General features: G+C 35.5%; 1 protein-coding gene across 4 annotated transcripts in view; it reads left to right on the forward strand.

Annotated features, from left to right (window-relative positions):
• The window catches only part of RFX3 (regulatory factor X3), a 311,034-nt gene that overhangs the window by 175,192 nt on the left and 109,700 nt on the right, over window positions 1–26,142 (forward strand). For all 4 annotated transcript variants that reach the window (XM_023213193.1, XM_023213190.1, XM_023213191.2 and 1 more), the window contains 2 exons: window positions 4,209–4,306; window positions 22,562–22,820. In XM_023213193.1, the coding sequence (XP_023068961.1) occupies window positions 4,209–4,306; window positions 22,562–22,820 (357 nt within the window). The remainder of the gene's footprint in view (window positions 1–4,208; window positions 4,307–22,561; window positions 22,821–26,142) is intronic.

A 26,142-nucleotide genomic window follows, 5' to 3' on the forward strand; every position in this document is an offset into this window, starting at 1 on the left:
CCCTGCCTTTTCATCTCTCCTTTCCCCCACGGGCAGCCACTGATCTTTTTGCTGTCTCCGTCATTTGGCCTTTTCCAGAATGTGAGATCGTTGAAATCCTACAGTATGTAGCCTTTTCAGATTACTTTCTTTCGCTTAGTCATATGCATTCAAGTTCTCTCCATGTCATTTCATGGCTTGGTAGTTCATTTCTTTTTCAGTGCAAAATAATATTCCATTATTGGAATTAATGAAAACAATATTTCATTGTTTTGATGTGTAGTGCAGTTTATTCTTCCATCCACCTTCTGAAGGACATCTTGGTTGTTTCCAAGTTCTTGCAATTACAAATAAAGTTGTTATAAACATGTATGCCTGTTTTTGTGTATACATAAGTTTACAACTCCTTGGATAAATACCAGGGAACATGATTACTGGATCATATGATTAGATTATGTTTAGTGTTGTTAGAAACTACCAACCTGCCTTCCCAAGTATCTGTACCATTTTCCATCCCTCCCAGCAATGAATGAGAGTTTCTATATTTTTCACATCCCTGCTAGCATTTGGTATTGTCAATGTTCTGGATTTTGGCCATTCTAATTCAGTGTTTTAGGTTTTGGTATCTTATGATGGGAGAATATTTTCATATCCTTGTTTGTCATCTGTATTAAGGTCTTTGGCCCTTTTTAAGATCAACTTGTTTATTTTCTTATTGTTGAGTTTTAAGAGCTCTTTGTAAATTTTGGATAACAATCCTTAATCAGATCAGTCTTGCAAATATTCTATCACAGTTTGTGACTTGTCTTTTCATTTTCTTCACAGTGTCTTTCAAAGTAGAAATTTTCCATTTTAATGAAATCCAGCTTGTGAATTATTTGTTTGATGAATTACACCTTTGGTATTATATCTAAAAAGGCATCACCCAACCCAAGGTTATCTAGATTTTCTATACATTTTAAAAATGGGATTATCAGTCTTTCTCTCTCAAAATTTTGGATGCTCATTTATTTGTCTTTGGTTTTGCTTATTATATTTTTAACCTTGCAAACAGGTTTACAATTTTATTTAAAAGCGCTTTTTATCACTTCGGAATTTTGTAGTGAGGAAAATTTTTCATAATTCCAAGTAAAAAGAAATATGTTCCTTTTTTATTTTATGTCATAGTGTATCATACTTGAATGATTTTCAAATGTATGCTATATTGTTAAGTTTAAGAAGCAAGGTTCAGAACAGTGTGTGTAAAATGCTGGGTTTTTTTTCTTAGAATGAGGTGTATATGTATTCACATGTGGGTACTTCTATACACATTCATATACATTTGTGTGTATGTCTAAAAAGATACAGAGAAAAAGAAAGGCAATGAAAGGATAAACCAAAAAATAGTGAAAATGGTTACCTATGGGGGGTGTGGGGGGCAGTTAGTATGATAGAGGCAACAGGGATGAAAGGAGGATCATCTGTCCAAATATATTCCTTGTTTTATAGTTTTGGCTTTGGAACCACATAGATATTTTATGTAATAATAAAGCAAAATTAAATCAAAATTAAATGCAGCAAATCCTAAAATTAAAAAGAAAATTAAACACATGAATTTAACTGTGTATCAAGCTGATGACTTATTTTAAGTGACTTTATAGTAATACAATTATACATCTCTAGGGGCATATATCTTAAGGGCAGAAAAATTGGAGGAAACAAATAATATTTGATCATCAAATATTAGTAATATGGTATTTTTATTTTGAAACCATAAAATTTCATGATAAAGCAAATAAGTAATCATGTTAAAATCTCTAGTAACCAAAATTTGTAGCATTAAGAGCAAAGATGGGCAAATATATCAAAGCTATATTTAATTTGTATCTATTTAAAATTCAATGAAAAAATTAGTATGAATTTATATGTATTTTTATCCTTCAAAAATATTTGTATTTCTAGCTTTGATCAATGAAAGGACCTAGAAATATGAATAGCATCCTAGCAGTGAGCATTCATGGGTTCCAGTTGTAGTCTTTGAATACCATTTTCCACTAACAAGAGCCAGGGTTTTTTGAAGAAATGTCTGATTCCAGATCTTGAGTAGGAAATATGACAAAAGTCTAGAACATTTGTCATAGCAGAAAGTAGCAGAGTTAAGAAAGATGGGGTTATGTCATAGGAACCAGTTTGAAGAGACTACCATTGGCCAACAATGCGACAATTTTAGCAAGGAAAAAAGACTGCTAGGATTGAAAATCATTCAATATGTTCAAAAGCTGAGAATCATAAGGATACAAACAAAACAAAGTGAAAAAATACATTGATCACCTCTGGAGGTTAGTGGGGGATAAAGTCATTTTCAGTGATGTAATATAAAAGAATCATGTACTTATCCTATTCTTCCCATAAAAATTTTTCAAAGTAACTAAATAATTAATGAGAGGAATTTATTCTTTATAGAAGGATTTTGCTAATAAATGAAGAAAGAATAATAGACTACCGCAAGTTAACAACCTTTATTTATTAAAATAATATCTGTAGGAAATGATCATCAATGGCTACTAATATCCTCAGGCAAATCGTGGATAGGGAGCAGGATACTATTAATAGACATATCCAGCTGACAACATATGACTCCACTGGTCAAACTTAACATTGCAGAGGGACAGCCAGTTGTTATATGTCAACTGATATGGTACCATAGGAAGTACACAACTTTTAAAAAATTGAACTTGTTCAAGCCCCAAGAGGTTCCGGTTTATACAGCATACATGAGATAGAGGAACATATTAAATGACATTTCAGGATGCTGTTTATCAAATCTAGGTGCCAGAAATTCTCCAAGATAAATGACTCAGTTTTTTGAATAAGTAATAGGCAGGAAATAAAAATGATGGGGGAACTGTTGGAGAGTCAAAGAGAAAGAAAGTATCAACCCAAATGCATTATGTAGACCATGTTTGGATCTTACTTTGAAAAAACCAGTAATATAGTGATTGGACTCATCAGGGAAATTTTAACAATGACTGAGTTTTAGATGATGTTAAGGAATAGTTATAATGTTTTATATGTGATATTATTGTGTTCATGCTAAAAACAATTCCTATCTCTTAGAAATACAAATGAAAATATTTACCTGTGAAATGATATAATCTCTGGAATTCCTTTTTTTTTTGAGACAGAGTTTCATTCTTGTTGCCCAGGCTGGAGTGCAATGGCACAATCTCAGCTCACTGCAACCTCTGCCTCTTGGGTTCAAGTGATTCTCCTGTCTCAGCCTCCCAAGTAGCTAGGATTACAGGCATGCACCACCATGCCTGGCTAATTTTGTATTTTTAGTAGAGACGGGGTTTCATCACGTTGGTCAGGAGGCTGGTCTTGAACTCCTGACCTCAGGTGATCCAGCTGCCTCCACTTCCCAAAGTACTGGGATTACAGGGGTGAGCTATTGCACCTGGCCTTCTGTTATTACTTTAAAATAATCCTATGAAGGGAATGAACAGAAAAGATCATTATCTTGGATGACAAGTACATAGGGTTATTACAATATTTTTTACAAATTTTGAGTGTTTGAAATTTTCTATATGAATTGTTCTTAATTTTAAAAAATTCAGCTTTAATTTTTAAAATTAAAATGTAATAGAATTTCATGTCACCGAAATAAGAACTTTCTTCTTTTTTTACTTTTTCTTTTTTTTTTTTTTTTTGATACAGAATCTCACTCTGTCACCCAGACTGGAGTGCAGTGGCACAATCTTGGCTTTCCGGGTTCAAGCAATTCTCCTGCCTCAGCCTCCCGAGTAACTGGGACTACAGGCACACGCCGCCATGCCCGGCTAATTTTTTGTATTTTAATAGAGACAGCATTTCAGTGTGTTGCCCAGGCTGGTCTTGAACTCCTGAGCTCAGGCAGTCTGCCCACTTTGGCCTCCCAGAGTGCTAGGATTATAGGCGTGAGCCACCGTGCCTGGCCAAGAACTTTTATAATTTTAAACCTGAACAGTTGAAATGTGTCTGTACATTTATACCTGCAGGAATGTTACAGAATTTATTCTGCATAAATGTTGTGGTTGCTCTGGAACCAACACACACTTATCTTGAAACTACAGCATGAATCTAATAGTTTTTCTTATAAGTCATTCTCACATTTATCAATGATACCAGAGAAACCTTTGAGGTAGATCTAATGCTCTGTATTCTTCCTATCATACCTACCTCTTACTAAGATCCTAATACTTGTTTTTCAGGTACAGCAGGTACAGACTGTGCAGCAGGTACAACATGTCTATCCAGCTCAGGTGCAGTATGTGGAAGGAAGCGATACTGTCTATACCAATGGAGCAATGTAAGTTTATATGTGGAAGTCTTTTTAATTCCCCCACTCAGAGAAAAATAATGTACTTTTGAAAACCTCCTACTATTCCCAGATTGTTTCCTTGTTTTCAAAGTAACTTTGTACTAGAACAGAGTTATTGAAATTAAGCTGATGTTTAGAGCTTTTATCTACATTTATTAAGACTATGCACTCATTTTCCTTTCACTTAACCCCACAGGATATTTTAAATTATTAAAAGTCTTATGCCCTTTAATAGTTATTCCTATGCAGAGAAAAAATGTATGTACCCCTTGTTAGTGATATCTGTATTTTAATGATAGCTTCTAAACTGTATGCTTTTTGTTTTTATATACAAGGTCAATTTTTATGTGATGGAGTTTGGGATTTTTAAACATTTTTAAAACAAGATATTCCACATAAAATTGCCTGCTACTCAATAAATCTTACTTTCCTACCTAAACCTGCCCCCTGCCCGAAACCAGGTTATCTCTTTTGCATCAACAATAGTATAAATTTTTATTTGGGCTTCTTAGCTGCTTTGGAATAGGACGCAGAATGTTATTATAAATAAAGAAACTAAGAATTATTGTAAATCACTAGGATTGTTTCCAAATTGACTTTTTTGCTTGCAACCCATTGGCTTCCTCGGTTAACCTAAAATGAATTCAGGCTCTCTCACTGACTCTTCTGCCCACCTCCCATCGATGTTGGTATACCCCGGGATGATAACCTCTGCTGTCTTTATTCTTGCTACATCTACTCTTTCCTTGAGTGATTTCATTTATTTCCATGATTTCAACCTATAAGTTCCATGAAGGCAGGACTTTTTTTGTTTTTATTCACCACTGTAATAACTCTTAACACCAGAAGTATTCATGACTTGTGAGTTCAGTTGTTGTTATCTATTATTATAACTAAAAACAGAATTCCGGTTAACTTCATATTCATTTTATAATTGTTACCAATGTACTTAAATATTCTGAGCTTTTTGTTATTGTTTCCATGGAAGTGGAAGGAGAATAATCTCACTCTTATTGAGTTTTTGTGAGGATACAAGGAAATGTATCTAAAGTACCGAATACACAGCCTGGTACATAATAGATGATACAAAATTAGAAGCTTTTCATTGACTCTTACTTCTCTCATTTTTTACTATATTTGGTCACTGAATCTACCCACATCACTACGGCCTAACACTACCTCCATTGCCTATAAAATAAAATCTAACTTTCCACACTGGCATTCTCCCCATTCCTACTTCCCTAGCCTTATTTTCTACCTTCTAGGCATAACCAACTTTGCGCATTTTTCCCCAAATATTTCCCCTTCATACTTCTATGTTTTTGGACATGTCTTTTTCTCTGCTGAAATAGCATTCTCTGTCTTCTCTCCTTTCCTCCCAGTCTCCCCAAACCCAGTCTAGTGTGATCTTTATAGACAGACATGTTACTCCCTTCTTTGTGACACGGACCCTGACTCTCCTTCTCTGCAGTTAGCTTATCCTTCCCTTATAAAAGGCAACATTATCCCCTGACTTTTACTTACAGCATTGTACTATGAATGCTTGTTTATGTTTCCCATAGTAGGAAGAACTCTCCCTGAATGAGAACTTGGCATTTTGTTTTATTTACATTTACTTAGGTGATTGGCCCATTATAAAGTCAGTAAATTTCTGTTACCCTCTTAAATCTATACTTCTTTACATATTTTAGACACACTGCGAATGTTTTTCACTCTACTTATTTGTTGTTTAGGTCCAGGGCCCCCTGGAGCATGATTTTGGAATCTTTACCGTAAACTTAAACTACTGTTGGCATTTATACCAAATGAAAAAGACGCCTGCCACTTCGACCTTTATGCTCTCAGGGAAAATAAATGGCTTTCTAGACACTGCTAGAGGTCACCCAGTTGTCAGTTGTCATTTCATCTTTGTCTGTGACAAGTAGTAATGGTCACCTGCAGGGGAATGTGAGAATGGGAGTTTGTAGCTTTCATGTCTGTTGTGGTAGAATGTGACAAGGGAAAAGGGCAGTTGGAATGGGTACTGAGAGAGTTAACTGTATAGTACCTATCACAGTTATTTCTCGTTTTGTATTGGTCCAAGCTAAGGTGGAGAGATTAGTCTGTTAAGTATGAAATGGAGTACCAGTTGAGCCGAAAATCAGAAATCCAAAATACTCCCAAATCTGAAACTTTCTGAGCACCGACATAATGCTTAATGGAACTACTCATTATGCCTTTCAGATTTTAGATTTTCAGCTTAAGGATGCTCAACTGGTAAGTATATAATGCAAATATTTCAAAATGTGAAAAAGTAAAAAATTCGAAACACTGCTTGTTCCAAGCATTTTGGATATAGGATACTCAACCTGTAACCTCAGTTAATCAAAAGTGCTTTATGTATCATCTAAAGAATAGTAAGCACTCAATAAACATTAGTTATTGCTGTAAAATTATGCACTTTGTTTACATTTTTCACTACTACTTACGGTTCTAAATTCTGCATATTGTCTTGTGCATTTTTAAACTGCTTTATCAATGATCTTAGGGTCTTCCACATAATAGGTAAACATGAGTTGAATGAATTCATTCATTCACAAAACCTTAGAAAAACAGCATTTGTAAGGTGGGTTCTTTAAAACTATAGAGCCTGTTTAAGTGCAGAAATGATTCAAAGCAAATATCTAGTGCTAACATGTATTTTCTATGGCCCACTAGCTCAGTTGGTTAGATCATGACTAATGAGGTCTAGGTCATGAGGTCATTTGTCACAAAGTCCAATTAGCTTTGATCTGGTCTGTGTGGACTCAAATTGTATCCTCAACTCTAGCCAATAATGTCACAAATGTGCACTTTTGGTCAAGAGGGAGAAGATGCATCTTTAAAAACCTGTCTTTACTATCAAGGATGATTTTTGACTAAAGGTTCTATAGCATCATTTTTATACTTAATAAGGAAATGTCATTGTGTTGCCATGAATTATACTCAAAATTTTAGCAACTAGGGACTTTGAATATTTTTTCTCAAATAGGACTAGAAATTTTTTTTCAGTATAAGCTATTTCAGTCTTTCTGTAATTTTGTAGTGCTGACATTTGACTATTACAATTTTTGTCTCTAATGTTCATTTTAGGGTCTTTCTGTAGCTTCTTTTTATTTGGCACACTTCCATGTATGTTAGGAAAGAATATTCCATATTTTTCTATTCTACCACACTGAATGAATAGCAAGTTAGTGTTTGATCCCTGTCTTGTATCACAGTCAGAGTCCCACTTCTGTGTGATAATAAATGCTTTTTGCAAATGATACTTCCAGAAGATAGGGACTCTGATCTTTATCTTGAACTTTTGAGCACCCAGTACATGGCCCTACAACCTGTGCATGCTTACTAATGCTCTTGTCACCAGCGTCCCCATGTCATGTAGCCATAATGCATGGGGTCTCACTCAAGAGGTGATGACAGCTCTCACAGATATGTGTCATCACTTATGAAAAAGTGTAATCATTATAATTTGATGATACTGAAGTGTTTACCTGGTTCTCCCTGTGAATATGGACAACTACTGCCAGCAAAACAGGCATAACAGTGTGGGTTAGTGAGTGAGTGTACATTTCAGTTAAACAACTGAGACTGCTTTACAGCACTGTGTGTTGGAATATAGTAGCTTTTTGCTCAAGGGAGAAGGTAATTTATTTCACTTTTGCCCCTGTTTATTTTATCCTTGCTTCTGTAGGAACCTATGTTACATCATTTGTGTATTTCCTTGCGGTAGTTTTTCCAAGATTTTCCCAAAGGCTTGATCATTATCTTTATTTCTATAAATTCTTACTATTTATGATATTTAATCATTTAGAATACTATGATTAAACCTGCTGGGAAACATTGCATACCATGTAGAGAGTTCATTTCAATGGAAATTTCTTGGTGTAGCTAAGAAATATTTTTTTTAAATAAAAAGATTTTTTTCTTCCCCCACTCTTTTTTGACTCATACCTCCCCCACTGGCTCCTACATCATGCTAGTCAAAGTGGAAATAGAGACATCATGCTGTATTATGGTCAAATTAAGAATCTTTATTTTAAAGGATTTTCTTATAAAACCAGTCTTTGAAGCCTGCCCACTGTTTAGAGATAATCAGTGTTTTAAAACGCAAAATTATTCATTGTGTGTATATCTGTTCTAGTAGTGTTCCTGTTTAGATTATAGATTTCTCAACTCCAATACATAACTTCTCATACCATGATCCATTATACATTAGTCCCTTAAGAGTTCTGTGGTTACACAAGCAGGGAAACACTATGTGATTCACTTTCTCTTTAGAACACTCAATTCCTGTTACCCTTTTAAAAGCTCTGAAAAGTCCTATAGAAATGCATAGAACCACAGAACACTTTTACCTGAATAATATCTAATAAAATCACATGTTATGCTTTGGGAAATGGTACACTAATATATATTGACATTGAATAATTTAAAATCCATTTTTAAAGTACTATACCTATAGTCATCTCTTGAAAAATCATGTATTAGTGCATTTTTGAAGTCACCTAATTATTTTCCCATACACTTTAAATGATTAATAAGGAACCTTAAAAGGAATATTTCTTCAGTCTCTTCCTCTATAAGTGGAATATGAAATTTCAGTATTTGCAGGTGAAATTATGCTTTCTTATTATTATTCAAATGCTGTCTCCTTAAGAGAAATGGTTACATGGAATTCTGTAATTGAGATGCGGAGGTGCTTTCTTCATTTATGCTTCTACTTATGTACACATTCTGACTGGTATAGGAGTTGGTTTTTGAATCCACTTGCCATTTAGATTTCAGTAATTGTATATGGCTGGTTACGTAGAAATTTCTCTTGGAGAGAGGACTGCCCTTATGTGGAAAAGACCATGAAAGGGCACCCTGTTCTCTCTCTAATACCTAAAACAATGGCCCATGATAGGTGCTCAATCTGTATTTGCTGAATGAGTTAAATAAAGATTAGCATTTAATGATGGGTGAGACAGGAGGTGACTACTTGGTGGCTTTAAGTACCAGAGATAAAATGAATGAAACTGAATTGAGATACTGCTTACCACATGCTCTTCAACCCCTTCCAAGCTTGCTTGCTTCTCCACATTACAATACAATTGCCCTTATCAAGGTCATTGATGACCTTCAGTTGTTAAATCTAACAGACATCCTTCTAGATTAAATTTACTTCATCTCTAGCCATCAACCAGTCAACCACTCTATCCTTAAATCAGTGCCTTTTTCTGGCTTCTCTGACTCTATATTCTTTTCTCTTCCTATCTTATTTGCTTCTCCTCATTCTTACTATTGACCAGATAAGTTTTCTGTGACTTTAGCTTCAGAAGCATATCGATGTATATATTTCTCTGGTATTCTCTAAGAGAGACCACGTTTCTTCCATAACATGTATGACTATCTGTCATTCTCTTGACTATCATTCTTAACTGATCACTTGTCTCTCCCCCACTAGAATATAAGCTTCATGTGGACAGGGACCTGGTTTGTTTACATCCTGTTCTCTTTCTAATATCTAGAACAGTGGTGCATGATAGGTGCTTAGTCTATATTTGTTGAATGAATTAAAGACTAGCATTGAATGATAGGTGAGAGAGGAGCTGACTACTTGATAGCTTTAGGTACACAGGGAAAAAATGAATGAAACTGAATTGAGATGCTGCTGATGTGGCATTCACATAGCTTTCTTATTTGTTTTGTTGTGTTTTTTCCTCTGGTGAAAAACTTTTTTTTTTTTTATTATACTTTAAGTTCTAGGGTACACGTGCATAACGTGCAGGTTTGTTACATATGTATACTTGTGCCATGTTGGTGTGCTGCACCCATCAACTCGTCAGCGCCCATCAATGCTTTTTGCTAATGATACTTCCAGAAGATAGGGACTCTGATCTTTATCATGTCCCATCAATTCATCATTTATATCAGGTATAACTCGTCAGCGCCCATCAATTCGTCATTTATATCAGGTATAACTCCCAATGCAATCCCTCCCCCCTCCCCCCTCCCCATGATAGGCCCCGATGTGTGATGTTCCCTTTCCCGAGTCCAAGTGATCTCATTGTTCAGTTCCCACCTATGAGTGAGAACATGCAGTGTTTGGTTTTCTGTTCTTGTGATAGTTTGCTAACAATGATGGTTTCCAGCTCCATCCATGTCCCTACAAAGGATGCAAACTCATCGTTTTTTATGGCTGCATAGTATTCCATGGTGTATATGTGCCACATTTTCTTAATCCAGTCTGTCACAGATGGACATTTGGGTTCATTCCAAGTCTTTGCTTTTGTGAATAGTGCCGCAATAAACATACGTGTGCATGTGTCTTTATAGCAGCATGATTTATAATCCTTTGGGTATATACCCAGTAATGGGATGGCTGGGTCATATGGTACATCTAGTTCTAGATCCTTGAGGAATCTCCATACTGTTTTCCATAATGGTTGAACTAGTTTACAATCCCACCAACAGTGTAAACGTGTTCCTATTTCTCCACATCCTCTCCAGCACCTGTTGTTTCCTGACTTTTTAATGATTGCCATTCTAACTGATGTGAGATGGTATCTCATTGTGGTTTTGATTTGCATTTCTCTGATGGCGAGTGATCATGAGCATTTTTTATGTGTCTGTTGGCTGTATGGATGTCTTCTTTTGAGAAATGTCTGTTCATATCCTTTGCCCACTTTTTGATGGGTTGTTTGTTTTTTTCTTGTAAATTTGTTTGAGTTCTTTGTAGATTCTGGATATTAGCCCTTTGTCAGATAAGTAGATTGCAAAAATTTTCTCCCATTCTGTAGGTTGCCTGTTCACTCTGATGGTAGTTTCTTTTGCTGTGCAGAAGCTCGTTAGTTTAATTAGATCCCATTTGTCAATTTTGGCTTTTGCTGCCGTTGCTTTTGGCATTTTAGACATGAAGTCCTTGCCCATGCCTATGTCCTGAATGGTACTACCTAGGTTTTCTTCTAGGGTTTTTATGGTATTAGGTCTAACATTTAAGTCTCTAATCCATCTTGAATTAATCTTCATGTAAGGAGTAAGGAAAGGATCCAGTTTCAGCTTTCTACTTATGGCTAGCCAATTTTCCCAGCACCATTTATTAAATAGGGAATCCTTTCCCCATTTCTTGTTTCTCTAAGGTTTATCAAAGATCAGATGGCTGTAGATGTGTGGTATTATTTCTGAGGACTCCATTCTGTTCCATTGGTCTATATCTCTGTTTTGGTACCAGTACCATGCTGTTTTGGTTACTGTAGCCTTGTAGTATAGTTTGAAGTCAGGTAGCGTGATGCCTCCAACTTTGTTCTTTTGACTTAGGATTGTCTTGGAAATGCGGGCTCTTTTTTGTTTCCATATGAACTTTAAAGCAGTTTTTTCCAATTCTGTGAAGAAACTCATTGGTAGCTTGATGGGGATGGCATTGAATCTATAAATAACCTTGGGCAGTATGGCCATTTTCACAATATTGATTCTTCCTATCCATGAGCATGGTATGTTCTTCCATTTGTTTGTGTCCTCTTTTATTTCACTGAGCAGTGGTTTGTAGTTCTCCTTGAAGAGGTCCTTTACATCCCTTGTAAGTTGGATTCCTAGGTATTTTATTCTCTTTGAAGCAATTGTGAATGGAAGTTCATTCATGATTTGGCTCTCTGTCTGTTACTGGTGTATAAGAATGCTTGTGATTTTTGCACATTAATTTTGTATCCTGAGACTGGTGAAAAACTTTTGAGACTTACATACATGTGTCTGGTTACTCAGTTTTTCTTGTTTATAAATTTTTATCAGTGACTTCAAATCAAATCTTTTATAATGGCATTTCTGCTAAAATTGATTTAAGTCCATATTTATTTCCCTGACCTCTGTTGTCAGGGCAAGTGACTCATATATGTACTGACTATCTGTATCTTTTTGATATGCTTCAAAAACCATTATAGCACTGGAAATTTTGGTAATGTTATCATGAGCAACTGCCACAGAATATAAAATTCCTTTTTATAACCGTAGACTTTGGTTTTTTTTTTTAAACTCAAGTAGGCTAAAAGAATTAATTTATTTTATTTATTTTTGAGATGGAGTCTCACTGTGTCACCCAGGCTGGAGTGCAGTGGTGCCATCTCAGCTCAGTGCAACCTCCGTCTCCCGGGTTCAAGTGATTCTCCTGCCTCAGCCTCCTGAGTAGCTGGGACTACAGGCGCACGCTACCACAGTTGGCTAATTTTTGTATTTTTTAGTAAAACAGGGTTTCTCCATATTGGCCAAGGTGGTCTCGAACTCCTGACCTCGTGATCTGCCTGCCTTGGCCTCCCAAAGTGCTGGGATTACAGGTGTGAGCCACTGCGCCTGGCCTAGAATAAATTTTAAAACACCTTTTCCCTTTCATTCCTGTGAAAATCAGGTTTCATAATTGTAGTATCAACTAGTACAATGGTTCTCAAAGTGTATTCCCCAGACCAGTAGCATTCACATCAACTGAGAACTTGTTAGAAATGCCTGCTTTTGGTGCCCACCTTAGTTCTACAGAATTAGGAACTTTGGGGGTGGGACCTAGCTCTCTGTGTTGCAACAGGCACTCCAGGTGATTCTGATGCACATTAAAAGTGTGAGAACCACTGTTCTACCCTACAGAAATAAAGAATTTAAATGCTAAGTAAAGATGTGCGGTTCCTTACAAAATAATCATAGGATGGTAAAAGTTATGATTCCAATACTCTATATTATCAGCATATATAGTAATGAAAATATGACACATGAAGGAGAAAACTCAGTAAATTATTACAAGAAGTATTACTGACTTTTAACATTTATTCTTGCATTTCCTCCCCAGTAGGTATAGCAGTGGCTGAATAAATGCTTTTTCTTTTTTTACTTTTTGTTATGGCAGTTGAAGTTAGAAGAAATAAGTATGTCTTTTGAATATAAGTGAAAGCAGATGTTTTGTTAGTGATATTCAGTAGTATTTATCACTTTATATTTAACCTATTGTTTTTTATTCTTATGTAATAAGGTGAGGTTTAATATCAGGTCACTTGAATTCCTTTCTGAAGTACTGTTTTCCTTTTGGTGTCTTCCACAAAATAGACATGTCATCTTTCTGGTGTATCCTCTGCCTTCAGTCTGATGTGGAGCACTTGAGCATATCTGTTTTGAAACTTAAATAAGTCAATAAGTAGTGCATGTGGGCCAGGCAGAGATTTTACATATATACATATATGTGTGTGTGTGTGTGTGTGTGTGTGTGTGTGTGTGTGTGTATGCAATTTGTTGAAGATTCCAAATAATGTAGCTACTTCTTTGCAGGGCTTTGGTGGTCCATGTAAAAACTCCATAATTTGAAGCTGTGTAAGGCAGAGGTTCTTGGTTTCAAGCAACAGAAACCAACTCTGGCCTATTTAAGACAAAGAATTTATTGAAAGATATTTGTGACTCACAGAATTTCCAGAAAGTCTGGAGAATCATGCTGGGAAAAGGCAGGCACAAGTGATGTCAGGCAGCAGGCAGACCTTGCACAAAACCATAACACAGAGATAGTGCAGTACAGACACCACACCACTGCAGCCATCCCGAACGCTGTCTGCCATTGCTACCCCTGCATACTGATCTTGGATCCTGGCCCTACTGCCACTGTAAACTTGACATGTCTCTCACAGTGTGTCACCATTTCCATTGCTTTGTGCCCCTAGCTCCTTATTTAGAGCAAGTTCACCTGATTATTTGAGTCCTAAGTTGATTTCCTTTAGCTTGTTTATAATGGAGGTTGGAAAAGCCAGTACCTGGCTTTCTGAGCTATTATATTTGGAAGTGGGATTAGTCTCCCACCAACATTCACAAGTTAAGAAACTGTACAAACATAGAGAGTTCAGACGCTGTATAACAAACAAAAATTCCGGTAAGTATCTCTACTTCAGTGAATCTTCAACATGATAAAAATGGACTAGATTCCTAGGCAGGGATATAGGCTATAGGTCTTTCTGGCCATAAATCACAATGCTTAAAATTGTGGAATAAGTATTTAGGATATTAGTAGTTCCTTTGAATTAAAGAATTTTAAATCCTTTGTGGGTAGTGACTTTGCTATGCTTTATATGCTGTTTTATGTTACAAAATATGGTTCTTGAGACATACTCAATAATTATCTGTTGATCAACTGACAGAATCACTTAATTAATTATTGGTTGTCTGTGTTCCCTGGAATCAATCAATTAATCACTGGTTGTCTGTGTTCTGTGGAGCCCTGGAGTTCTGCGGTGGAGGAGAGGCGCAGAGGTGGCTGTACTGGGAAAGAAAGAGAGAAACAGACTCTGCTCCATCATCTGTGTCCCCCTTCAACTGGAGCATGTTCTACTTTTATCCATTTGACACTTTGAAGTAAATATATAAATTTAATTGGAAAAGAGTCTACACACCACTGGGCTTGAAAGTAATTTAAAAAGTAATTAAATAATGAGAAGAAAAGAGCGTCCTACCTTCTTTTTACTGTTTGTTTTTTATATTGACTGAAATGGTTTTCCTGGTCAATTATTTTTGGTAAGGAGTGTGTAGATTCATGGGACATTTTCTGAAAAAAAAGAAGAAAATTCTACAGCAAGAAATAAAATATTTACTAGATTTCTCCAAAAACCAAATATTACTTTCTCCTCCAAGTCCTTAGAAATAAAAACAAAACAAAAAAGTGTAGGGCCAGTTTTTATCCTGCTCCAAAACATATGCCTAATTTCCTCAATCATATAGCGAGTTTTCTAAGAACATTTTAATTTGCCATTCCTCTTTAAATCCAGTTTATTTGGCAGTGTGTAAACGTTTCAAACAGAGGAGCATAACAGAAAGAGCACTGGACTGGGAGATAGCCAGACCAGAGTTCCAGTCTTCCTTCATCTTTTCACTCTCTGTGTAATCCTCAGAGCAAGTGTTCTTACCTCCTCACATCTTACTTTCCCCATCTATAGAAGTGGGGTAACAACTTCTAACCTGTATGATTAACTTCATGTAGATTTAAGGAAGATAATATATCCCCCTGTCTCTTAAAACCATTTGTCCCTGGTTCCCAAATGCACCTCTTGTGCTCTCAAACTTTTCTAAGATATTACAAAGTGGCTCATTCTGGCTGCCTTTAGTTATTAACTCAGTCTAGTTCAATCAGACATATAATGCCCTCACTTCACTGAGCCAGCTTCCAATAAGATCACCTCCTATTGTTGTATCTAGTTCACAGGTTCCAGAATCATCTTACATGGCCCATCACAGTCATGGTCCCTGATTGCAACTCCATTTTCTCATGGTGTATTTTTACCTGTCTGGCCTCAGGACTTTGTAGGTTGTCTCTCTGGCTAGAACATTGCCCTACCTCCTCCTACCCATAAGGCCTTTACCACTATCCCAGCCCAAATCAGAATCCAAACTTCTTACAATAGTCTGTAACAGTGGCTTTTAAGCTTTTAAAACTATCACCCACTGTGAGAAAGTTAGGCATACATTTCATACTCTGGTAAGTACATACATATATACCCGGGCATTCACACACGTATCATTTATGTGTATATTCTGTATATGATAGAAACAAAATTTCTAAAAATGATTCTTATTCTCATTAAGTGTAATAAGCACTGATGTTTTCTAGTCTAGTCTAATCTCTTTTTTAAATGCTGTTGTGACCTATTAAAATTCATTTCATGACTCACTACTGGATCATGGCCTGCAGTTAAGAAAATTGTTTACACTGCATGCATGTTTAGTTTTTACTTACTTTAGCCTCATTTCTTTCTAACAGCTTTCTCATTTGTTATATCTAAAATACTTAAGACTTCTAATTTCTTTCTAAATATCAGTATCTTTCCCGTGTTGTGTGCTATGTTGTGAGTTTTTGTATTCTCTTCCTAAAATATTATTCTTCCTGTTTTCCGTGGGGCTGACTCCTTTTCATCTTTTAGTTTCAGTCTAAAAAAAAAATCTGGCTTTCAGGGATAACTTTCCTTGACTATCCTATCTAGTATGCTCTCTCTTATTTATTCTACTTTTTCTTTTTCTTTTTTTTTAGACGGAGTCTCGCTCTGTCACCTAGGCTGGAGTACAGTGGCTCGATCTCAGCTCACTGCAAGCTCCGCCTCCTGGGTTCACTCCATTCTCCTGACTCAGCCTCCCCAGTAGCTGGGACCACAGGCACCCGCCACCACTCGCAGCTAATTTTTTGTATTTTTAGTAGAGACAGGGTCTCACCATATTAGCCAGGATGGTCTCAATCTCCTGACCTCGTGATCCACCTGCCTCGGCCTCCCAAAGTGCTGGGATTACAGGCGTGAGACACCAAGCCTCTGGCCTATTCTATTTTATATTGTATTTTTTTGCTTTCATAGGAATGAGGAAAACTTCTAATTATCTTATTTTCTTTCTTATTTTTGCCCACTTTCTCCTTGTGTTATGTAGCCCTAATAACAGTAGAGGTCATGTCTGTGTTGTTCCTTTTATTCTAGGTGCCAGAATAGATGCTTATTAAATATTTGTTAAAAGAATGTATGCAGAGTAGCCTAAAAGCAATAAAATGTTGTACCAATGTAAGATAATGGTCACCATATCTATATTCCATCTTTATAATACAATTTATGGTATGAGATTTACAAGCTACTTTATTTCCTTAATTTATCACTTTCATGCCATTGCTTGATTTTATAGTGACAAGCTTATTGGTTGGAGGATATTCAAAATCTTAGTAAAATACAAAATACAGAATTTAGAGATACTGAGTATCTGGAATTGTGGATAAGACACCTGAAGATAAAGAAAACAGAAAAAATTGTTTATGGCTGAGATAAATTGCCATAATCATTCTAGTGAATAAGTAAGTAGGGAATATTCAGGGTCATCCTTAGCCAAGGTATGTGCTAAGGATGCCTTAGCACGATGGGAAACAAATGGCACAAAATTACTGAATTCAATGAATCAGAGTCCTGACATTTACATAGAACCTTATAATAGAGTCAGCTATGAAGAAGCTTCTGTCAGCAAGTATACACATATCGATGTGTTCACATTCATTACTGGATACATATGCAGAACAATGGAAAGATTTCTCTGCTGCTATAGAAATAATATAACGTTATTTTCATGATTTAGTTTATGGTAATCAATACAGCACAAACAAAATGAACATAGCAGTATCTTTTAAATGTGCACAGAATTCCTTGGGGATTTATCTATTTCAGGAATGTACAGTCCAGAAATAGTTAGCTGCTTTCAATCTGATATGCCAAAAATTGAGTCGTTTTCTTGAACATATGTTTAGGAAATTTCTGGAGAAAATAGTGTGCAAGCAGTAACTCTTATGAAGAATATATTCAGTATACAATATAAAAGATGAGCTGATCTGAGATGTCAGAATTAGAGAGTCTATTTCTGGTACCTTAAAAAGAACTGTTTATTTTTGCTGTTGGTGCTTCCTTTTTAAAATTAATTCTTAAGTATTTATTCAGGAGCTTAAAGTATTTAGACATGGGAAAAACCTTTAGGAGTTACCTGTTACTTGTGCATGTTTCTGGCTCTGGCTCCAGGGACTCCAACAAGTGGGTTCATGCTTGTCTTCTTACCTTTAAGGGACAGTGGCTAAGGATATTATTATTATTATTATTATTAATTTGGAGATGGAGTCTCGCTCTGTTGCCCAGGCTGGAGTGCAGTGGTGTGACCTCGGCTCACTGCAACCTCCATCTCCCAGGTTCAAGCGGTTCTTCTGCCTCAGTTTCCCAAGTAGCTGGGATTACAGGTGTGTGCCACCATGCCTGTCTGATTTTTTGTATTTTTTTAGTAAAGACGGGGTTTCACCATGTTGGCCAGGCTGGTGTCAAACTCCTGACTTCAGGTGATCCACCCACCTCAGCCTCTCAACGTGCTGGGATTATGGGCATGAGCCACTGTGCCTGGCCCAGCTAAGGATATTATAATCTGCCTGTATTACTCAACCCAGTGTTTGAAAGTCTCCCCCATTTCCAATTGCAAGTGTATTTTTGTCAAAGCCAAACTCAGACAGTTTATCACACTTCATTCCTTAATATAATTGTGTGCTTTTTCTCCCTAAAAATTGCTACTCTTTACCCCAGTGTGTGTTTATAGAGTAGCCAAGCCTTGTCGACAGTCGCACGATGTAGTAATGGGGATAGTTTATGGATTAGGCATACTCTTTAGTGACTTTATCCCTTCTCCTCTTCTTTGGTCATTTTTTAGCTTATGAACTGACTTTGAGGGCTATATAGAGATTTTATATATCTGTGATGCATTTATTTGCATTACTGTCCTTTACTGAGTATAATAATACAAAGAGGACAGGCCCAAAAGCTGCAGTGGTCCCTTGGGATGTTTTTCTTATGGTGGGGTAGCAACTTCCATGATCACAGAACATCTAAAATTCCAATCTGAAGTGGTAAGTATCTTCTGAAATGGCCCTGCCTTTTCCTTGGCTTCTTCTTTACAATTGCAAGTACATCGTCTATAGGCCTCATTCTGGGTAATAATGGAGAATAGTGTAGTGCTAGAAAACAGTAAAGTAAGCTGTAAGGAAATCTCAAATAGCAACAGGAAGTTCATATGGTCCCTATTCCATTTGTTAAGCTATTCCTTAGTAGTTGTTGACATGTATCATTGACAGATGTAAAAAGTTATGTTCCTTTTTTTTGGCATAATGGTTGAGAATATAGATTGTTTAGATTCCAGATCCATGATTCATCAGCTCTGTGCTGTAGACTAAGTTATTTAACCAATCCAAACTTCAGTTATTCACCTTGTATGTGAAACAGGAATTATTAATATAACAACACCTACCTCATGGAGTTATTATGAAAATTTAATGAGCTAATACCTAAAAAGCACATAGAATAGTGCCTGTTGCATAGTAAATGGTCAGTAAATATTAGCTATATTTAGCTGCTATTATGTTTTATTTGAGAAATCTGCTTACTAGTAGGGGGCATCCTGAATCATCCTGCTTAGATGATAAAAAGGAAAGGGGGCACCATGTCCCGCATCTGTCAAAGTATTTATTGTTCTATATCTGTTTGTACAGCTTATTTGACTATACTTAAATATGAACATCAGATTGTGCTGTTTTAAGCATAGTTAAGTAGGGCCACTGTCATATTTGGTAGACAAAAATTAAAATGACCTCATTTCTCATTTTATCTAAATTTGAAACCAACATGGCTGTTTTATTTTATTAAATAAGCATGTAAATAAAGAAACAAATGAGATTTCCAGTTGGGAAATATAGCAGTGATGAGAAGAATGGTACGTGTATTTTAAGTGACATTTTTCTATGTCACTTAAGAAAAAAACGTTTTCTATGAATTTGTTTCTATCATCACCCAGACTAAACTTTTTACCTGGATTTGCTGTGGTTCTTTCTGGAAAGGGCACTTTACCCAGTGTGGAATATTTTCAGAACACTCTTATTATTTTACTAAAGTATATATTGTAAATTACAAGTATAATTTATAATGGGTTAAAAGTACTTGTTTTAAATTAATCAAAAATCTTGGAGTCGTTTAGCATAATTTCTCATGTTTTAACAAAATAAAAGATTTGTGATACAGAAATTTATGAAACTGGCTATTATGTCTACTGTACTTTTAAATATTTTTATTTGTTGACTGCTTAGTGTGCCAGCTATGTACCAGCAACTGTGTTAAGTGTTGAGAGTACTGATGGGAGTAGGAAGACTTGAGGAAATTAACACATCGAGAGCTATGTTTCAGGAATTCAAAGCAGATTGGGAAAGTACAGAACATAAAACATAACAGCCCTGTGAGGAGTGGCCATAGAGGGCAAAGGATGCAGAAAATAATTTTGAGATAAGGAGCTTCTGTTGGGAGTTTAAGGATGATTAGAACAAAGGAAGGGAGGTGGAAAAAAATGAAAAGGCCTTTCAGGCAGAGGAATCCTTATGTAGTGAAGTAGAAAGGCAAGAGAAAATGGCACTTTTTAGCAGGACCAGAAAAATGGTCAATATGATGAGAGTGAAGAGAGCATTTAATAACATGGCTAATACCAAGTCTCGAGATTATGTAGTCACGACCCCCTGATGATTTTTGTAAGATGGACAAGAGTTTTGAGCTTTTTTCTGAAGGCAAGAGAGAATCATAGGAAGGTTTTTAAGCAGTTTTATTTTTATATTTGCATTATAGAAAATTCTCCTGGCAGCAAAGTTGGAGATAGATTGCAAGAGCAACTGATTAGAGATGGGAAAATCAATTAGAAGGCAATTGCAGATTGATCATCCCTAATGCAAAATCCAAAATCTGAAATGCTCCAAAATTTGAAAGTTTTTGAGCACCAACATAAGAGTGACATCTTTGGTTTCTGATGGTTCAATATATACAAACTTTGTGTCATTCACAAAATTATTTAAAATATTTTATACAATTACCTTCAGTCTATGAGTATAAGATGTATATGAAACATAAGTGACTTTCAAATTTAGATATGGGTCCTATCCCCAGGATCTCTCATTTTATATATGAAAATATTCCAAAATCTGAAAAAAATTTAAAATCCAAAACATTTGTGGTCTCAAGCATTGTTGATAAGATATTCTCAGCCTGTATAATAGAGAACATTATGAATTAAAGTAGTGTGTATGATAATGGAAAAAGAGAATTGGAAAATTATTTAGAAGATAAAATTGACAGGACTCAGCAACTCATGTCAGTCAGAGGGAAGAGTAATCAATAATTTCCAACGCTGAGGATGGTGGTGCTGCCCTCTACTGAGAAGCGGAAGTGTGGAAGAAAGAACAAGAGAGGAAAGGAATCTCATCATATGTTACATTTTACACAGCCTCCCATATTTCATAGGAGTTCTGAGTAGTGATGACCACTTGGCTGTTAGAAACCCAGATTTAATATTCTTAAAAGTACAACTAGGAAGTAAAGAGAGCAGTGATACCAACTTACGTAAGATTGTTTACTAAGAGCGTGTAAATGATTATACAGTACTGTATGTAGTAAAAGTCTTTGATCTAAATAAAAATAAGAGCTCAAAATAGAAAACTCAGAAAAATATTACTATTTGATGATGTGGTAGAAAAATTGGAGATTCCAAAAGGCTCTTGAGAGGTTATGGTAAAAAGCAAAAAGTGGAAAAGAAGGGCTGTAGAAACTAAGGGACAAAAGAGGTTAAGATATCCAGACCTTAAGATACATATAGGACATATCTGAAAACATACACACCAAACTCTCAGGAATGGCTAGCTTTAGGAGGTAGCACTGAAGATAATAGCAAAAGAACTGGAAATTTCTATTTTGTATTTGAATGTTTAAAACATGTTCTACATATATTTTTATAACTTCTTGAGAACTTAGTATTTTAAAATAAAAAGTTAAAAAGATCCACTTAAAATTGAAGTTATAGTCAATTGAAAATAAAAATAGATGAATCAAATAAGCTTAATCAGAACAGAAAAGGGAGGGAAAGGGTAACATGGAGGGGCCAACAGTGTCTTACTATAGATAGGTCACAAGAGATAAGGACTGACAGGAGTCTTTTAGCTTGGTATTTAGCTGTGGGCACAAGTGACCTTATTAAAAGCAGTTTTAATGAAAGGCTAAGGGCAGAAGCTTGACTGTAATTGTTGGAAAGTGGAAAGTGAGGACATGAAGAGTTGGAATAGTCATCTTATAAAGGAGGAGCTTAAGTGTGAAGTGATAGAGAGAGATGAGGGAGGGACTTAGGGTCCAAGGTGAGTAAACTGTTTGCTTAAGATCTTTGTGGAGGTAAGAAAGAGATCCATGCTAGCTCCTTTAGTCATGGAGGTTTACTGGGACTCACCCAGAAATGTTAAGTAGTCTGAATATTAGCAAAGTAGGAGCTAAGTCAACTACTCACACTACTACTACTTATTCCAGGTTCCAGCTTTTCTAAAACTGGGATTTGTAGTACGTTTTATAAGCAATTGAAGTTGTTCAGCAAGATTTCTTGGAGGGAAGAGACCTGAGCTTATTTATATGCTGGAGGTAGGCACCAGGAGAGGGCAAAATCTCTGTAGTACAGAACTAGTTGAGGTACTTATTTAAATGGGTGAACCCTTAATTTGAAAAGTAAATCGAACTGTTTCTGGGAATGAAGTTTTGTACAAAATGCAAAACTTGCCATGTTCCAAGGGCTAAGCCAACCAATATGTTTCAATTACATTCATATTAGGAAAAAAATTAATAAGATGACATAAATAAGCTAGTAAATTTCTCTTTTCTTCTTCTTCTTCTAAAGCCGAACAACAACGTATCCTTACACAGAGACGCAGATGTACAGCCAAAACACTGGAGGGAATTACTTTGATACTCAAGGGAGTTCCGCCCAGGTGACTACCGTGGTCTCATCCCACAGTATGGTGGGCACTGGTGGGATTCAGATGGGCGTCACAGGAGGACAACTCATCAGCAGCTCTGGAGGAACCTATCTGATCGGCAACTCAATGGAGAATTCTGGTCACTCAGTGACACACACAACTCGGGCCTCCCCAGCGACAGTAAGTATTTGAGTTTTTGGTAGTTTAATTTAGCTTTTAATAGTCTCTAATGAACATTTCCTTTTATAGAGGGAAAAGAACAACACAGATGGGACTGGGGCAAGAATGTGTTAGATAGTTTTAATATTGTGATAGTTTGCAGAATATAGTATATGTAGTATTATGCAGAATGCTACTGATATGTATGCCCTCTAATCAGGTGAATTAGAGTTTTTAATTTTACTGGCAAATTAGAAAGGTGAGTTTTGCTCATTGAACTGCTGGTTTTAATAAGCTGTCTTCCATCAGTAAAATATCTTAAATTTATATAGAAAGAACTCACTTTCGTATTATGCTTTCTTTATGAGATAAAAGCCAGGCAGTAATACAGAGAATAAAATATAATTTAGCTTGGAATTTTCACATCTTTCAACAATAATATTTATGCTAGCTCATCCCCAGAGAAGTTACATTATGTAAGCCAGCATTTCCCAAACCTTAAATATGTAAATTTTGCCATATTCTCATGCCAACTGTATTATTACTAACTTAATATGTTTTCTAAGTTGACTCACCTTTAAAATAGAAAATTGTGTGTAATTTTTTCCTAATACATATTGAAATCAGTGTTTAAATAGTAAAATTAAAAATATTTACCCACGTGTCATGTGTAAATTCATGTTGCATTCCACCAGAGAGATACTTTAGGAAGCATTAGTATAGGTGATTCAGATGAAAAATATTTGTGTTGGCTCTGATCATAGATATGAGTGAATAGTATCTTAGTCTTAGGAACATACATATTTAAGTTAAATTTAATAATATATTTATTTTAACACATTGGGTTATTCTTTGTTTGTGGGGTTTTTTCTGTTTTTATTTTTAGATGAAGTTTCACTCTGTGGCCCAGGCTGGAGTGGCAGTAGTGCAATCTCAGCTCACTGCCACCCCTTCCTTCTGGGTTCAAGTGATTCTCCTGCCTCAGCCTCCCAAGTAGCTGGGACTACAGGCACATGCCACCATGCCCAGCTAATTTTTGTATTTTTTTTAGTAGAGATGGAATTTCACCATGTTGGCCGGGCTGGTCTTGAACTCCTGACCTTAGGTGACCCACCCTCTTCAGCCTCCCAAAGTGCTGGGATTACAAGCATGTAAGCCACTGAGCCCGGCCAACACAATGTATTTTAATGTACTGAAATGATGTAATAGAAATAAATAGTCATAGAAAGTTTTGCAGAATTTGATATCATCAAACTCTAGCCTGAACTTCTGTTTTTCACCTCAGCTAAGCATATGAGAATGGTCATTTAGAACCACATAGCTAAAGCAGCAATGGAATAGATTTTCTAGGTGTTACATATAAAAGGGTGCTGGGGATTTGAATTAAGGAGATGTATCCCATTTTATCAGCTTATCATATAGTTTGTTCTTGCAATGAAATAGAGATAGAAATAAATTGGGGAGAAAATAGTAATATGAGAAACTTTATATTTCTCATTTTATGGATTTTCTCCAGGATATTATATGTGCTTGGTAAGTACTTTGTATATCCTTTGTATATTTGTAGTAATTTCTTGTGTTCCTACTTTCATCATTCAGTGCCTTTTCCCTAATTCATTTTTTAAAAACTCTTGATTTTAATTCACTATTTGTTGCTAACATCAGAACAGATGACTAGCTCTTCTGAGCGGAGAGTTCCTTTTTGTAATATTTTCTTTGTAAATTTGAAGCATTTCTTATGTGTGTTTATTGTCTCTTGCTTTTAATAATATTAAATACAGTATTTTAAACCTTTTAGTCACACCAGTATATATATGTTGATTAGAAGCAAGGGAATTGCTACTAATAAACCATAGCTTTTCTGGATCTCAGTTCCCCTATCAATAAAATAAGGCGTTGGTTAGACTAAATGATTTCATAATTTCCTCCTACTTTAGAACCATTATATTTACAAAGGAATTATAAAATATTCTAGATGTAAAAATAACTATATCTTCAACATAAAAAGAAAAGAGATAGAAAAAGGTAGCAGTAGTATATAGCACTCCTCCTATAGGCCACCTAGAAAATTATTTTCAGTGAAAGGAAAATACCACTTATCAAGGCCTTAGGAAAACTGAAAAATGGGGCAAAATTTGCCTTTCCCACTTTCATTTCATCCACCCTCTCTTATTCTAACATATCCTTTGAAACCCCATTCCTTTCCTACCTTACCTCCTCTAGGTGTTCCTTCTTGCCTTCATGCTGATTCTGATACCTGTTTAACATCTGCATCAACTGGATGTGGGTTTACTAAATTTACTTGCTCTCTCTCTCACTAAATTAACCAAATTGTTTAATCCAGCTCATGTAAATATAGTTGCATTGCTAACCTTTATAGTTTGATTCTTCTTTTATTTTGTTTTTATAAGGAATACACTTTCTATGTAGGTATGAAAGGTGGCATTACTCCTTAAGTTATCCATTATACAAATTTGATGTGTGATTTTTATTATACTAACTGATAAATTAAACAGATAAAGTAACTGAATTATAAAAACTGGGAATAGTTGAAAACTTTTACAAAACACCAATTTATAATATCAATTGAATATATTAATTTTATACTAAAAATATTCATATTTGAGGTTGTTTTGTTAAGGATAAAACTTCTGAGGTGATTTTTTTCTTTTTTTTGGTTTTGCTTTCTTTTTTATAAGAAAATTTTCCTTTTTAACAAAAGGAATACAAAAGTTAAAAAAAAAAGGTAACTTTTGCATGGAAAAATCACAGTGATCTCACCAAAGCCCATATTGATTGATAGTGTGGTACTTGTCTAAATATACTTCTGCTAGTGTTTTTGTATTACCTTGAATTGATTATTGAAAAATATATTTGATTTAAATCCCCTTCTCAATTGTACTAAAGATCTGCTTGACTCACAGTGAGGTTGTGATTCTCAGTTTACAGTTGCACATCTGTTACTGTAGTAAAATTAACAAAGTTGAAGTCCCGTGAAACCTATTTAAGATTTCGTATCATCCGCCTCTTGCCAAATGTTAGAAATGCTAACCATAGATTTTTGGTTGTTTTCACTCCTAAAAATCAAGTTTTTTTTTTTTTTTTTTTTTTTTTTAGGAGATGCCATGTCATTAAATGGGATTTAATTGAGTTTATGTATATTTTTCATTTACTGTAGAATCATACAAAAGATTGTATATGAACACAGTCTTTAAAGATTTGTTGGTCAAGACTCAAGCCATTTCTTTCCAAACACTGAGCCCATCTGTACCATATAAGTTCAGTTTTCCTTACTGTTCTTTAGTGTTCAACATATAACCTGTAGAATGACTGATGCAACTTA

The sequence above is a fragment of the Piliocolobus tephrosceles genome, chromosome 14, assembly GCF_002776525.5.
Source record: "Piliocolobus tephrosceles isolate RC106 chromosome 14, ASM277652v3, whole genome shotgun sequence".
Classification (NCBI taxonomy): domain Eukaryota; kingdom Metazoa; phylum Chordata; class Mammalia; order Primates; family Cercopithecidae; genus Piliocolobus; species Piliocolobus tephrosceles.